General features: G+C 48.0%; 1 protein-coding gene across 2 annotated transcripts in view; it reads left to right on the plus strand.

The window, feature by feature from the left end:
• Positions 1–15,876, plus strand: part of ADCY9 (adenylate cyclase 9) — a 93,443-nt gene that overhangs the window by 39,697 nt on the left and 37,870 nt on the right. For both annotated transcript variants that reach the window (XM_064153407.1, XM_064153408.1), the window contains exon 2: positions 14,531–14,703. In XM_064153407.1, the coding sequence (XP_064009477.1) occupies positions 14,531–14,703 (173 nt within the window). The remainder of the gene's footprint in view (positions 1–14,530; positions 14,704–15,876) is intronic.

A 15,876-nucleotide genomic window follows, 5' to 3' on the forward strand; every position in this document is an offset into this window, starting at 1 on the left:
AGTCTGAGAATGTTTTTGGAAAAGATGGAAAAAATAAAATCTGGGATGTGAGCTGATGGAGGAGCTGCTTGCTGGGGTCTTGCTTTGGTCTGGAGCAGGCTGCTGTTTGGACCCCATGCAGAGGAAAGTAGTAGCTAATTCATGGAATATTCAAACCTAGGAACAACAAAAATGCTGCATGTTTTCTTCTTTTTTTCCCCGTGTCTGGTTTATGTCACTTGATGCATGGAGTGGCTCAAGAGAAGTCTGGAGGAGAAGGACTTGGGGGTATCAGTTGATGATAAACTCTCCATGAGCCAGCAGTGGTTGCCGGCAGCCTAGAGGGCAGCTGAGTGCTGGGCTGCATCCGAAGCAGGGAGAGCAGCAGGATAGGGAGGGGTTTCTGCCCATCTGCTCTGCTGAGTCCTCTCCTCCAGCTCTGGGGTGGGGTACAGGTGGCATCTGGCAACCAGATATCTCAGGAGCTGTTGTGTCTTCGAGGGGCTGTCTCCATCGTGGGTTTAGTGCTGTGCCTCATGTAAAAGGGTTCCGTAATGTAGGTCTGACCTGGAGTCCCAAATTGACTGTGTTGTGAAGAGGAAGGGGAAGGTTCCTGTGTCAGGCTGGGACTAGAGGTTGCCTGAGTGTTAGGCATGGAAGAAGTGGAAGGAATTTCAGAGAAGTTTTGACTGTGTGAATAAACAGTTCTGGAAAGATTTAATTTTAAACTTTGGTTTGGGACTTTGAAATTCTTTGTATTTTGGGGAAGGACTGTTTATACATTTTACTGAAGGAGGGGAAATAACCAGAGAAGATGATATTATCCTTGGGGGAAAGAGCACTCAGTAGCTGTTCTCTCCAATTAATCTTTTCTTTTGTGCCCCAGACACTGCAAATACTCTGTGGTTGGAGTTTGCCTGTTAAGAGCACCACTGTACAGTGATGCATACTTAGGTGGTGGCTGCACTCAGGAATTTCTCCTTCACTACCTCCCCAGTGTTTACACTACTGCTCTATATTGTTATTCTGAAGTGCCTCCTGCAGCAGTTTTATTTGCATTAGCTTTATTTTTCAGTACTGAATTAGTAACCGTTTAGAGCTGTCGACCACGTGTAAACAAGTGGTGCACAGGTCCTGAATAACAACCCAGCTCGTGTGGGGCATGAACTGGCTGAACCCAGCAGTGCAACTGCAGCTCTCCTTGTCTGCTTGCTTGTAGCAGATGCCTCGATGCTCAGTGGGTTCCCACCAGCAGCTGTGCGGGCGGGGGGGGCTGCTGGATTGCTCAGGTCCAGGCTGTGTGCCATGTGAGGAGCAGCATCTTTTGTGGTGTGCTTGCACACTATGTAGCCTTTTGGTTCTGACTGAAGAACCTACACCTGGGTTGGGGCAGTCCCAAGCACAAATACAGACTGGGTGAGGAGTAGCTTGAGAGCAGTCTGGAGGAGAAGGGCTTTTGGGGTGTTGGTTGATGATGAACTCCCCATGAGCCAGCAATGGTTGCTGGCAGCCCAGAAGGCAGACATGTTGGGCTGGATCAGAAGTGTGACCAGCAGGACAAGAGAGGTGATTCTACCCTTCTGCTCTGCTGGGATCCCACCTGCAGCACTGTGTGCAGTTCTGGTGCCCCCAACACAAGAAGGAGATGGAACTGTTGGAGTGGGTTCAGAGTATGATCAAAGGGCTGGAGAACCTTGCCTATGAAGACAGGCTGAGAGAGTTTGGCTCCTTCAGCCTGGAGAAGAGAAGGCTGCAGGTGGACCTTAGAGCAGCCTTCCAGTACCTGAAGGGAGCTACAAGTGAGCTGAGGAGGGACTTTTTTTGACAGAGGCCTGTAGTGACAGGGCTAGGGACAATGATATTCAGGTGGAAAAGGGGAGATTTAGGTTGGAGATTAGGCAGAAACTCTTTCCAGTGAGGATGGTGAGACACTGGAACAGGTTGTCCAGGAAGATTGTGAATGCCTTGTTCCTGGAGGTGTTCAAGGCCAGGTTGGATGAGGCCTTGAGCAACCTGGGCTAGTGGAAGGTGTCCTTTCCTGTGGCAGGGGTTTGAAATGGGATGATCTTGAAGGTCCCTTCTAACTCAAAACTGTCCTATGAGCCTTTGAATAATAGGGATTGGCTGAGGGGAGAGAAAGTGGTTATTAGCTGATTTAACAGCAAAATGTATTTAACAGGCACTTGATCTAAACATTAACACAGGTGAAGAAATGATGATCTATTACTTTGATAGAGAAGTGATTAAAAATTATTATCCTCTTATTTTTAATGCAGGAATTATCTTTGATATGCAAATTTACTGTTTCAATTTGATGCCTTCAGGATAAATCTTTTCTGTTCTCTGATTATGACTTGGGCTAATCAGGTTAATGAAGTGTGACTGGAGGTAGCATCAGGAAGTGTACTTGGGTGAAATGTCACAAAATACTTTCTGAAGAACATTTCTGTCTCCTTTTTGATTCAGTATTTAGGGTTCCTGGCAAAGTGTGGTTTATTAAGATGCCCCCATACAAATAAGCAGGGGTGGAGAAAAGCTGGCTGAAGTTTGTAGGGAAGCTGAAGAGCAGAACCAGTGGTGTGCATTTCCCAAACAATTCCTTCTCTCTGTCTCAAACTGGGGAGCCCAGAACTGGACCTGGTACTTCTGCTGTGGCCTCTTAGAGGAGAACCCCCTTGACCTGCTGGCCAAACTCTCCTTCAGCCCATTGGCCTCCTTGAGCCCAAGGGCACATTGCTGGCTCTTAGCTAACAAGTTCCTCATGCAGAGCCCAGCAGTGCTGTGCACTGGGTTTAGGTTCAGTGTTTGCTTGCAAGTGGTGCAGTCACACAGCTCTAGGGACATAATTAGGTGTAGGGTTGCCTTGGCTGAAGCAAAATGCTGATGGAGCACGCGGCCTGCAGGATACCTGCACTATGCAAGAGGGAAGGAATTTGCCTGATTGTGGTCCTGTCAACACAAAGAGATTGCAGCAGTGTAAGAAAAGAGGCTGCTAAAGTCTTGTTTGAATTGGCACGGGCTCTTGTCTGGATTCTATTAAAAAATGGAAGTACTGGGAGCTACAACAGCTCACCCTGCTACCAAGGGCTGAGCAGGCTCCAGTTTCATCAGACTATTGTTGTTCAGTGGAATCCTCCCGTGCATCCTGCATGCTCCCTCTTCATCATCTCTGAAATGTCCGTCCCAGGCAGAGGTGGCATCGCCTGCTTCCAAGTGAAATGGCCCTGGGTGGGCTTTCTAATAAGCTTCTAACTGCTTTCAATCTGGCACTGCCTTTTGAGTTTCAAATAAATAAATTCCTGTTCCCAAGAGCCTGGAGCTGATTAAACTTTCACTTGGATCCTCCCTTTCTCTTCAACTCATGGAATTCTGCCTGTGTTCGACAGAGACTGGCATAGCCAGTTGTAGTTCTGGAGTTATGTCAGGCAGAATGTGGGCAGGAGGACATGTAATACATAGGATGGCTTTCTGGAATGCTTCTGACCTGGTACAATTGTCCCATTTAAGAAGAGAAGCAGCTGAGGGAACTGGAGTTGTTTAGTCTGGAGAAGAGGAGCCTGAGGGGAGACCTTATTGCTCTCTACAGCTCCCTAAAGGGAAGTTGTGGTGAGGTGAGGGTTGATCTCTTCTCCCTAGTGTTAGGTGATAGTATGAGAGGAAATCACCTCATGTTGCACTAGGTTGGAGATTAGGAATAATTTCTTTGCTGCAGGAGTGGTCAGGGACTACAGCAGGCCACCCAGGGAGGTGGTGGAATCACCAGCCCTGGGGGTGTTCAAGGAATGTATGGCTGTGGCACTTGGGGATGTGGTTTAATGGTCATGGTAGTGCTTGGTTGGTGGTTGGACTCAATGATCTTAGAGGCTGTTTCCAACCCAAACAATTATCTGGCTCCATAGAATCCTCACCTATCCATGGATCCCTGTGTTGTAATGCTGATGTTGAGATAGATGGTTTGAAGTCCTTGCCCCGGAGCTAGTGCCATGAAGTTTCCCGATCGCTTCTTTCCCTCCCACAGTAAAATGTATTTTTAAGTTAGAAACACTTTTTTGTTTATAACAAAAGGAAGTTTTGGAAGTATATGATAGATGTCCTCAAAGGATTGCTGTGCTCTGAGCAATCTGGAATGTCAGAACTTCCCGCATGTGTGGATTCCCCCGGGCAAATGCTGACAGCTGCCTGACTGAAAGCTGGGGTTGAAAGGATTGTACGGGAAGCTACTCCCCAAGGCTTCCTCTCTTGCCTTGCACACTTCCATGTCCTCACCAGGGCCTGGCCCTGTAAGTACAGGGATGCACATAATGCAAGTGTGCTACAGAGGAACTGCTGGGTCTCCACGTGGCTGAGGGGGTTATGCAGAAGTTCAGGCTGGTTTTTGCCTTAATCTGGTTTTGAGCTCTGAGGTACTTTCTTGACAATTATGAAGTGGGAGGGGGTGTGAGAGGAGAACCCCCCAAAACTCACATCTGCACCCTACATAAGAAACTGGAAGTAAATGTCTCTCTTTAATCTCTACAGTATTGTCACCTTACCGTTCTTCTTAATGGCCAGAGTCCCTAGCATGCCAAAACTGGCATGCAGTGTGTCTGAAGTGTATTTACATCTGCTTTACATCACTGCAGCTGTGCAGAGCAGGCTGGATCTCTCCCTCCCACAGTTCACAGGAGGTGTACTAATGAGCAGGGCAGTGCTAGAGCGTGTCTCTGCTGGAGCTGGGATCACTCTGGTTTCATCCCTGCTCAAAGCAACCCCTTGCTCCTCTGCAGGTCGTGCAGTGCTGGCACCTCATTCACAATCCAGGCAGCAAAGCAAATGGTGGATTTCCAAAGGGACTGCATTCATGGCTACCTTCAGTGTCTAATTCATTTTCTTTAGCTGTATTGTCAGAGCAGGTGTTCTGTAGGAGGAATGTGAAGAATTTGAAGGAGAAGTTTGCCCTGCTGCACAAGCTGTGCCCCTCTGCTTGATCCACTCTTCTTTTGGCAGCAACACCCTTCAAGAATTTCATTTTCTCTCATAGATTCACAGACTGCATTGGGCTGAAAGGGACCCTCAAAGGTCATCTTGTCCAGTCCCCTGCAGGGAACGGGGACACCTCCAAATAGATCAGGCTGCCCAGGGCCAGTCTTATCTTGAATGTCACCAGGGACGGAGCCTTAACTGCATCCCTGGGCAGCCCGTTCCAGTATTTCACCACCTTCATTGTGTAGAACTTCCTCCTAATTCCAACCTAAATCTCCCCTTCTCCAGCTTCAAACCATTGCCCCTCATCCTATCACTACACACCCTTCTAAACAGTCCCTTCCCGACCTTCCTGTAGGTCCCCCTGGAGGTTTTGAAATGCTTGTCCCTTCACGAGTGTTAAAATGAGTACAGAGGGTGAAGGGATAATCAGTACTTGATAAAGGAATGCCAAGGAGACAATAGCAGATGCTTTTTCAGGCATGGAATTGCATCATGGAATTTATTTCCACAAAGGTATTACAGAAACCAAGATGGCAGAAGAGTTTCCAGAAGGACTGAGCAGTGGGAGTAAAAGCCAGACAGGATCTTTACCAGTTAATCCCATCTATCTTAGAGCTGCAATTAGGTCCTCCTCTTGCTCTAAAGGTAGGAATATCACAAAGCCTGAAAGAGATATATGAGGAGCCCTCATGGTAGTCTTTTATCTGCAACGTGTTACTAAATTAGCTGGACTTGAGGCTTCCCTTGTGGCACACACTATTTCCCCTGGCAAGGCTGAAAAGTTCCAGCTTACCTTTTAACTCAGCCCTACTCTTCTGTCTTATTAAGGTGTCAAGCTGTGAGCTGTATTCAGTTAAAACCAGACGAGTTCAGAGCCCAGCAAGTCACTGCAGGGAGCAGGCTCCTCTGCCTCTCGCCTGCTGCAGCACACAGCCAGCTGCAGAGCTGGTGGAGCAAAGGGTAAATAAGGGCAGTTGTGAACCCCAGGCTGTAGAGAGCAGCTTCACTCCTCAGCCTGCCTTTCATTTTGCCAACAGAGTTTAAAAATACCTGTGTCAATATATTCCTGAGCCAAGCCTGATAGCTAGACTTTGTGTCTGAGCTGCATGGCTGTGCTGAGTTTGCCTAGGCCTTATTCTCCCCTGTCTTGTCATGGATTCATAGAATGGTTTGGGTTGGAAGAGGCCTTCAGGATTATCTGCTTCCAATGCCCTGCTGTGGGCAGGGACACTTTCCACTAGAGCAGGTTGCACAAGCCCCGGGCCAACTTGGCCTTGAACAGCTCCAGGGAGGGGCATCCACAGCCTCCCTAGGCAACCTGTTTCAATGTCTCACCATCCTCACTGGAAACAATTTCTTCTCAATCTCCAACCTCATCTCACCTCTTCCAGCTCAAAGCCATTGCCTCTTGTCCTCTCACTCCCAGCCCTTGTCAACAGTCCCTCCCCAGATCTCCCATAGCCCCCTTCAGGTACTGGAAGGCTGCTCTAAAGTCTCCCTGGAGCTTCCTCTTCTCCAGGCAGAACAGCCTCAACTCTCCCAGCCTGTGCCCATAGGGAAGGTGTTCCAGCCTCTAATCATCTTTGTGGCCTCTGGACCTGCTCTAGCAGCTTCATATCCCTCTTATGCTGGGAACATCAGAACTTGTTTGTTTGTTTTTTGTCTTTATCCCACACAAGTGAGAAGAAGATAGAAGAGACTGAAGAGGGATGGAGCAGCAGCCTGCATCTTCATTTCTGTAGTTTAGCAAGAAATGTAGTTAGTGGGTTTGGGTACAGGGTTCCCCACTTCCACCTGGCAGATGTTGAATACCAAAATGATACACGTGCTGCTGATCAGCATTTTGCAAACCCACTGTAGGCTGAGATTAGCTGACCAAAAGGCAGTGTTTTGCTAAACCAAAGGAGCATGAGAAACCCAGTGGCTTTCCAAAATGCAGGAGATGCCTATGGCTCCTCTGGCTCCCTGCAGTTGTTCTTTGGAGATTATGAAGATAGGTTTGGGCTTTGTTTTGTATTTCCAGTCTATAAAGTCTGTTTCTTATTATCATTGTTTCTGCCTTCCACAGACCTCAGATAACAAGTTGGCTCATAAATTCTTTCTAATTTTAGCCACAGGAAATGTTGCTCCATACATTCAGAGTGCTTTCACAGGTAGCCTGGGTGGGTAGGATCCAGGCAGTTTGGGTTACGCTCTTTTGTTTACCCTGAGCTGGAAGTGATTTCAACACATGGGAGAGTGGAAGTTGCCTCACTGGAAATCCAGCTCTGCAAGTTAGAGAAAATTCCCTTCTTGTTTTGTTTTTTTTTTTTGGTATGTGAAGTCATCCAGTGCAGTCCTGCAGTGGCAGCAAATGCCTGTTTATATAAAAGACAGTGATGTGCTTTTGGCTTCCAGCTAGACTGCTGAGATATCTGGAGATAAAAAGCTGAAGCTCAGGACTACAGCAGGACAATCCTTAAGTACTTTTAGGCCATTAAAGAAAAAAAAAATTACATGCATTTTTTTAAAGATCATTCTCTGTAGCCATTTGCTTAGCAGAGCAGTGGGATGTGTTGTGTGTGACCTTCCTGGCACTTCCACCACTGTTTTTCAACAAGGATGGATATTGTAATATGGAGGTTTTAGATTGTATTTAATCTCAGAATCCCACCATGGTGGGGTTGGAAGGGACCCTTGAAGAACATCCAACAGCTTGCCCAGGATCCCAATGGCCAGATGGCTTTAGAATCTATTCAGAGAAGGAGACTCCACAACCTTACTGGGCAGCCTGCTCCAGGGCTGCAGCCAAAGAAGTTTCTTCTCCTGCTCAGGTGGAACTTCATGGGTTTGAGCCCATTGCTCCTTGTCCTATCTCTGGCCACCACTGACAGGAGTCTGGCCTCATCCTCTTATCCCCCAGTGCTGAGCATTGATTAGGTCCCCTCTGGGGCTGCTCTTTTCCAGGCTCAACAGCCCCAGGGCTCGTAGCCTTTCTTCCCCACAGAGATGTTCCAGGCTCCTCAGCATCTTTGTTTTCTCTTCTGAACTCTCTCCAGTAGTTTCCCGTCTCTTGAACTGGGGAGCCCAGAACTGGACCCAGTACTCCAGCTGTAGCATCACTAGGGCAGAGGTTAAACATAAGGACAAAATACTAAGTTCTCAGCCCTTTATTTCAGATCTCTCCGAGGAGACACCTTTTTAGTTGCTGTGTTTCACCACAGCTGCTGGTAGTGCCTTCAGGATATCAGATGAACTCGATTTGGCCCAGTGCACAGGCTGGGGTGGGCAGCTCTTTCCTTTCTTGCTGGAGAAGCTGCTCCCATAGCAGTTAAAGGTCAGGCTAAGAGCTTTGCATCCTGGACATGGTGCCTTGCAGAGATCTGGTAAGGCTCTGCCCTGGAAGCTCTGCACTCTGTTTGACATGGGCAAGCAGATGTTTGACCATCTGCTTGCGCCCCTTTGGGAAGGAAGGTCCTGTGAGCTGTTGTGCTGGCAGTGCCCTCTTGGCACAGCCTTAGGCACCGCACAGCCTCACGAGTTCTGGGCTGCTTCAGAGGATCCAGCAGAAACAGACTCATTTTTAAAAAGAATTACTACTGGTTTTCCCCAGTTGCAGAGCTGTTGGGCTGCAGCTTTCTTTCCAAGCACTCTGATTACAATGCAGTCGCTTCTAAGATATTAAAGATGTACCTTCAGGCCTTTGCACACCTGCATTTCTGAAAGCTAAAGGTGGAGCTTCAAAGTCAAAGCACACTCAACGAGCTGTGATGCACAGTAACTGCTGGAGCATTTCTGCTCCCACAGCTGTGACAGTTCAACTGGCAGAAAGATGCTTTACAGCCTCTTTGATCATTCCCTTGTGAGACCCCTGTCTCCAATACTGTGTCCAGTTCTGGTGTACATCGTAAGAAGGACACAGAGCTTGGGCTGAGTCCAAAGGAGGGCCACAAAGGTGATCCAAGGGCTGGAGCACCTCTGCTATGAGGAGCAAAGGTGCTTGTTCAGCCTGGAGAATGGAAGGCTTTGGAGGCACCTTAGGACTGAAAAGGTGAAGTGATTAATGTGGGGGAAGGAGCAGGGATATGCAGTAAGAGCAAGATTGTATTATTAGATTAATCAGTAAGACCATGACTGAAATATTGTCACCACTTTTAGGTGTCTCTTAGAATCACTGCTGAGAAGGGTTTGAAGTTTGTTAGAGATGTGAGAAGTCTGACATCTTCAATTTGCTAGAGAGAAGGTAATTTTCCTATCTGCTATTGTTACAGGGCAAAAAAGTTCCAATCCCATACAGGTTAAGCATTAAAATTTGAAACTTTAATCCTATTTTATGAAGAAATTGCTTATCAGTATTTGTATTAATCTCCCCTCTCTGAGATCTCCTGTAGGAGACATCCCATCTTGAAAAGGTGCATGGAAAGATGCTCTCTATTTGGGTAAGGATTGGATTTGATTAGCCCAGGAGTAGCTTCTTCACTCAAATCATGGAAGTAAATGAGCTGAAATGAAGAAAATAATTGAGTTAATTAAGAATCTGAAGGACCAGAACATGCTTCTCTCCCTTTCCCCACTCCTTCCCAGCAAGTGACTTCCTACTGCTTACATAGGATGGTTCTTCTATGCTGAAACAGCTACTGTCAAGGGTAGCAACATCACTTCCAGCCTGACCCAGCTGACAGCAACCCGGTGGCAGGGTGCTGGCAGGGTGCAGGAGGGTGCAATCAGGGAGCTGGCAGGGTGCAGGCAGGGCAGCAGACCCCAGGCAGGGAACTTTAGGCTCTGCCTGCACCCTCATTACTGAACTTTCCATTCACTCCACACCAGCCCAGTTTTCTCACGCTACCAAAAGCAGGTTGAGGACTGGGATGTTTATACACAGCCTTATTTATACTCCTGTTTATTTTTACTTGTACAGAAAATAATCTGTGTGAGTGCATGTGTATGCTTTTTTTTTCTTATTACTAGGAGTATTTTTTAGTGTTTGGGCTGGTTTTCTGTTTTTATAAGTTCAGAGAAATGCCACTGATAAAGAGAAGAAAGAAGCCAAGTGCAGAAATTTCCTCATGCTTCAGAAATTTAACAGTAGCAGGACTAGTAAGCCCTTTGTAAAAGGGCTGGGAGCACCTCTGCTAGGAGGACAGGCTGAGGAAGCTGGGGTTGTTCAGCCTGGAGAAGAGAAGGCTCCAGGCAGACCTAACAGAGGCCTTTTGGTACCTGAAGGGGGCTACAAGAAGGCTGTGGAGGGACTGTTTGCAAAAGTCTGCAGTGACAGAATGAGAGAAGTGGTTTGAAAGGAGAGCAGAGCAGATTCAGATTAGATGTGAGGAACAAGTTCTTCACCATGAGGGTGCTGGAACACTGCAACAAGTTACCCAGGGAGGTAGTTGAGGCCCCATCCATTTTGTTATTCAAGGTCAGGCTCAATAGGCCTTGAATAACCTGATCTAGTGGAGGATGTCCCTACATCTGCAGCAGGGTTGGACTAGATGACCTTTGGAGGTCCCTTCCAACCCAAACCATTCTATGATTCCATGATTCTGTCAAAAATACACTTTACCAGCAGCATGTCAACATTCAAGCCAAGCTGGTTGAATTCAAGAGAGGAGCGTTTTGGCTCAGTTACTTTTTGTAACACAGATTTTCAGAGCTTGGAGACAAGTGAAGGAAATGTCTTTCTTAAAAATACACCATGAAGCTTATGGTTTTTTTTCCTTCCCAGGGCAAAAAATTCTTACTGAGTTAAACTGTTATGTTGGGGGGTGGGTTGTTCTAGCCAATTCCCCCCCATCTTTGCTTCCTAAAGGCTTCTCTGGAGCAAGCAGGAATGTGCTGCAGGATGAAGTCTGCCAGAGCACAAGCCTGCTGTTGGGCACTTTGAGACTGGGCTGTTTTTCAGCATTTATTTGGACTAAATTTGGGGGAAGGAAGTGAGTGTGAGGCTGGGAATGGCAGGAGGGGAAGAAAGGGTGAGCTATAAATAGCTGTACGAACATCTCGTAGCACTTGCTTCAGCGCTGTGTCTTGAGCGCTGTTGTTGCACAGCAACATGCACCCAAAATTGCCCCATTTGCTGGTTTTCACATAAAATAGCTCCTCCATTGTCAGCTTATCTAGTTAATAGTCTTCTGCCAGCTAATTGATCTGAATGTGCTGCACGGTGGGGTAAGCGTTCCTCGCTCTGTGCACCGTCTGCATGGCAAATGACAGCGTGGATTGTACTGATTCACTGGAGATGGAGGAGGAGGAGGACTGTTCGTGTATAACAAATTTTATTTACACCACTACAGTTCTGCTGAATTAATGCCCCCTTTTCTACACTGAAACATTTCAGCCTGAAGGGAGGAGTTGCTGTTTCAGCCTGTAGGCAGGAGTTTCTGTGTGCAGTGTCACCAAGTCACAAGGAGTACTAAAGTGAATCGAATTTTCCTGTCATAAGGAGAATTGAACAACAAAGCAAGCCTTAGGTGGACAATGTTAGTAAGGGTCTGTAACAGTCAAAGATCTTTACTCCTAATTTTCCAAAACTTTCCCAGAATGCCTATTTTATTCCTTATTTGCCCTCCTGAGAACCTGACCTCACGTTCAGCACTGGGAGTAGCCCTGCTGCCTTCCTACAGAACATGTGCAGGACATTGGCTTTGCTTTGTCCCATTTCACAGAATCCCATCATGGTAGGGTTGGATGTGACCTCTGGGGATCACCCAGTCCAACCCCTCTGCTAAAGCAGGGCACCCACAGCAGCTTGCCCAGGATCACAATGGCCAGGTGGCTTCGGAATCTCTCCAGAGGAGACTCAACTTCTCTGGGCAACCTGCTCCAGGACTCCAGCACCGAACAAGTTTCTTCTCCTGTTCATATGAAACCTCCTGGGTTCCATTTTTTGCTGATTGCTTCTTGTCCTGTCACTGAGCACCACTAACAAGGGTCTGGCCCTCTTACCCCTCAACCTTTGGTTCTTGATGAGTGTTGAGAAGGTCTCATCTCAGGCTGCTCTTTCCTGGGCTCTGCAGCTCCAGGGCTCTTAGTCTTTTCACCTCACAGAGATGCTCCAAACCCTTCAGCATCTTTGTAGCCTGCCCTAGACTCTGTCCCTTTTGAACTGGGAAGCCCAGAATTGGATCCAGTATGCCAGATGTGGCCTCTAGGGCAGAGAGAGAGAGGAGAACCTCTCTCAGCCTTCTTCTTTTTCATGTACCCCAGCATACCATTTGCCTTGGCCACAAGGACACATTTCTGTCTCATGTAGAATCTCTTGGTCATGAGCACTCCCAGGTTCTTCTCCACAGAGGTGCTTTCCAGCAGATCACCCCTCACCTGTACTCATGCAGGGAGTTATTCCTCTCCAGGTGCAGGACCCTACAGTTGTCCATGCTGAACTTCATGAAGGTCTCCTCTGCTCAACTCTCCATCCTGGGCCAGGTCTCAAACAGTCAGTAACTGATGCAGGTCTCTGCTTTGGTTTAAGCATTCAGGAGCTGCAGCTATCACTGGAGTAAACAGGGAAATGGCAAAAAATCAGTGCTCTGCCAAACCTCTTTTGACTGGAAAGGTTACAGGGAAGGTCCTGCCTGTCTTACAAGTGGTGTTAAAAGAAGGGGCTGTGAGTGTGATTTTCTGTCTGTAAGGAAGGCTGCGAGCAAATGACCTTTCCCTAAGGAGCAGAACCTGCCCTCTGCCAAGGGCTGCAGCCTGACATGTTTATTTCCAGCTTCCCTTCTCTGGGCAGAGGCAGTTGGGTGCAGTCGATGGTTGTGACAGTCACGTGTCTGGCTGCCAGGGGGTGACAGGAATCAGACAAAGCTGATCCAAATGGAAACCCTACAGCCACCCTGGGAGCCTCAGAGCAGATCAGCCATGGAAGCGGACTGGACAGCAGGCTCTGGGACCACAACCCAGTGATTTTTCAGGGCCATGAGCTGATGACCTCCATGCTTTCTGGAGCAGGTCCGAGCTCTGTCTGGCTGAGTGGGAGATTTGCCCTACAGTGATGTCAGCTGAATTCAGAAAGCAGTGTGATTAGTGGCTCTCTCTTAGTCTTTGTGCCTAGAAATAACCCAGAACACCATAATACAAAGTTTTAAGGAAGTAAGGCATGTTCCAAACAGAATTCAGCTCTTTTCTTTTTTGAACAGGTTTTCTGACACAGCTCAGCTTGATGCAACATGGTATTTACCAGCCTGGCCTTTAATATTGGATCTGCTTTCCAATTATGCCTCAATTCTTACAACAGTTGCAGAGGGCGTGTGTGGGTGTACGTGCGAGAGAGATTGATTCTCTGCTTTCAAAATGTGAAGTCTGCTCCAGCTCTGAAAACCCACCAGCATTTGTAGCACTTTAAACACCATTTCCTCCCTCACTATGCTACCAGCCTGGAGCAAGCCTCCTGGCATTTCTGACAAATGGAGAGTGCAGTTGGACTGATACAGGCTGATAGTTCAGACATCCAGAGGAACCCGAGACAGGCTGGAGAGGTGGACTGAGGAGAACCTCATGAGGTTTCGTAAGGCTGAGTACAAGGTCCTGCACCTGGGTCAGGGCAGCCCTCAATATCAATCTGGGCTAGGGGATGAGGAGCTTGAAAGCAGCCCTCCAGGAAAGGACATGGGCATGCTGGTGGAGAAGGAGCTGGACTTGAGCCAGCAATGGGCACTTGCAGCCCAGAAGGCCAAATGGTGTGCCCAGCAGGAGAGAGGTGGTCCTCTGGTGAGACCTCACCTGCAGTGCTGTGTCCAGCTATGGGGCCCTCAACACAAGAGAGACATCAACCTACTGGAGTGGGTCCAGAGGAGGGACCCAAAGATGACCAGAGGGCTGGAGAACCTTGCCTGTGAAGACAGGCTGAGAGAGCTGGGGCTGTGCAGCCTGTAGAAGAGAAGGCTGCAGGACAACCTTAGAGCTGCATTTCAATATCTGAAGGGGACCTACAGGAAGGCTGGGAAGGGGCTGTGGTGAGGGGATGAGGGGCAATGGTTTGAAACTGAGCCAAGGTAGATTTGGCTTGAACATCAGGAGGGAGTTCTGCACAATGAAGGTGGTGAAACACTGAAACAGGTTGCCCAGAGATGTGGTTGAGGCTCCATCCCTGGAGACATTTGAGATCAGTGTGGCCCTGGGCAGCCTGATCCAATTGCATGTGTTCTTGATGACTGCAGGGGGTTTGGGCAAGATGACCTGTGAGGTTCCTCCCAACCCAATGCAATATGTGAATCTGTGAGAAGTAGAATAGGAACACAACAGGCTGAGGAGCCTTTCCAGAAGTGAAGAGATAATGGGAGAGCTCAAAACACAACTTGGACATGAACATTTAAGGTTTTACCTCTATCTTTCAGAAGTATCTGAGTGAAAATGCAACAAAGAAAGTATGTATCAGTCCTGACTGGTGTTCTACGTTAGTCTCTTGTGTCTGGGACAGCAGATGTTGGGCAACCCTGATTGCCATCCTGTTACACAAAGCATCTTTGTATCCTGGTGGTTGTTCCCAGCCACTCTGCTGTATTCCTGAGCCTTGGTAGTGCTTTGCTAGTTACTGTCTTGTATCTGAAAAGTCCAAAGCAATATTGTTACTCTCAGCCCCTTCTGACTGTTGTTTTCTTGTTTCCTGTAGGTCTGAAGACTTACCTGATCTCTGGCCAGAAGGTGAAGGAGCCGCACTGCAGCTGTTCTCAAGCATTGCTTCCTGGCTTGGAGTCTGGAGAAGGAGGCAGGACCCAAGGAGCTTCATCGTCCGAGAAAGCCAGCGAGTCCACAAAGGCTCTCAAACACACAGACAAACCTAAGGTGAGATCTTTCAAAGCCCAGCAGCACAGATCCCAAGCTGGACACAGTACTTCAGATGTGGCCTTAAACATTTATTATGTGTTAACTTGTGGGGCTTACTGTTAAAATGATCCAAGTCCAAAATGCAGCCTGTTGTTTGGGAGCAACTGTGGCAGGTGTGTTCTAAAGCTAAGAGTGCCTTGCACTGCAGAAAGGGGGGTCTGGACACACCACTCTTCCTGAACAGCCAGCATGGAGATGTGCTGCTGGCCATGGTGGCTTGGTTCTGCCTGGTCCCCAGTTTTCTGTGCTGGTACCATCTTGGATGGGTTTTAATTGCTGTTGAAATGCTGAATAATGCTCTCCACAGTGCAGAAGGACAAACATAACTGTCTGAATAAGTGAAGGAGAAGCTAAAAGAAGCTGCTTCCAGAGAACATCTGGGACAAATGCCAGCTTCATTTCAGCCACCTTGGCTACCCTGTCTACTGTTGTGCTAGAGCTGCTGCGTTGAGTTTATGCTTAGAGGTACCTGGTTTGCTTATGCCCATGAGCACTGCAGGTCTGGCTGGTGTTTTCCTGAATAGCCTCACAACTCTCTGAAAATTGTCCTACCCCAAATACAGTGATGTTGGAGCGAATTTTGGATGAGCTCAGACTCAGCTTTCACTGTGGTCTGGTAAACATCCACAGAACGCATGCCACAAGCGGTGCTGGGATGCCTGCAGCATAGCGAGGAAGCTGAGCACTTAGAGACATGTTCTGCCACTTGAGGTGCAGCAGAGCAGGGCAAAGCAGAGTCTCTTCTCACAGGATGGCTGGGTACAGGTGCTCCAGACACAGAATCACAGAGTCATGGTAGGGGTTGGAAGGGACCTCTGGAGATCATTCAGTCCAACCCCCCTGCCAAGGCAGAGGCACCCTCAGCAGCTTGCCCAGAATCACAATGGCCAGGTGGCTTTGGCGTCTCTCCAGACAAGGAGACTCCACAACTCTCTGGGTAACCTGCTGCAGGGCTTCAGCACCTTCACACCTGAGAATTTTCTCCTCTTGTTCAGATGGAAGTTCCTAGGTTCCAATTTGTGCCCACTGCCCCTTGTCCTGTTGCTGAGCACCACAGAAAAGAGCCCGGCTCCATTATCATTGATCAGAACCTCTTTTGGGCTGCTTTTCTCCAGGCTCAACAGCCCCAGG

The sequence above is a fragment of the Pogoniulus pusillus genome, chromosome 13 (genome assembly GCF_015220805.1).
Source record: "Pogoniulus pusillus isolate bPogPus1 chromosome 13, bPogPus1.pri, whole genome shotgun sequence".
NCBI lineage: Eukaryota > Metazoa > Chordata > Aves > Piciformes > Lybiidae > Pogoniulus > Pogoniulus pusillus.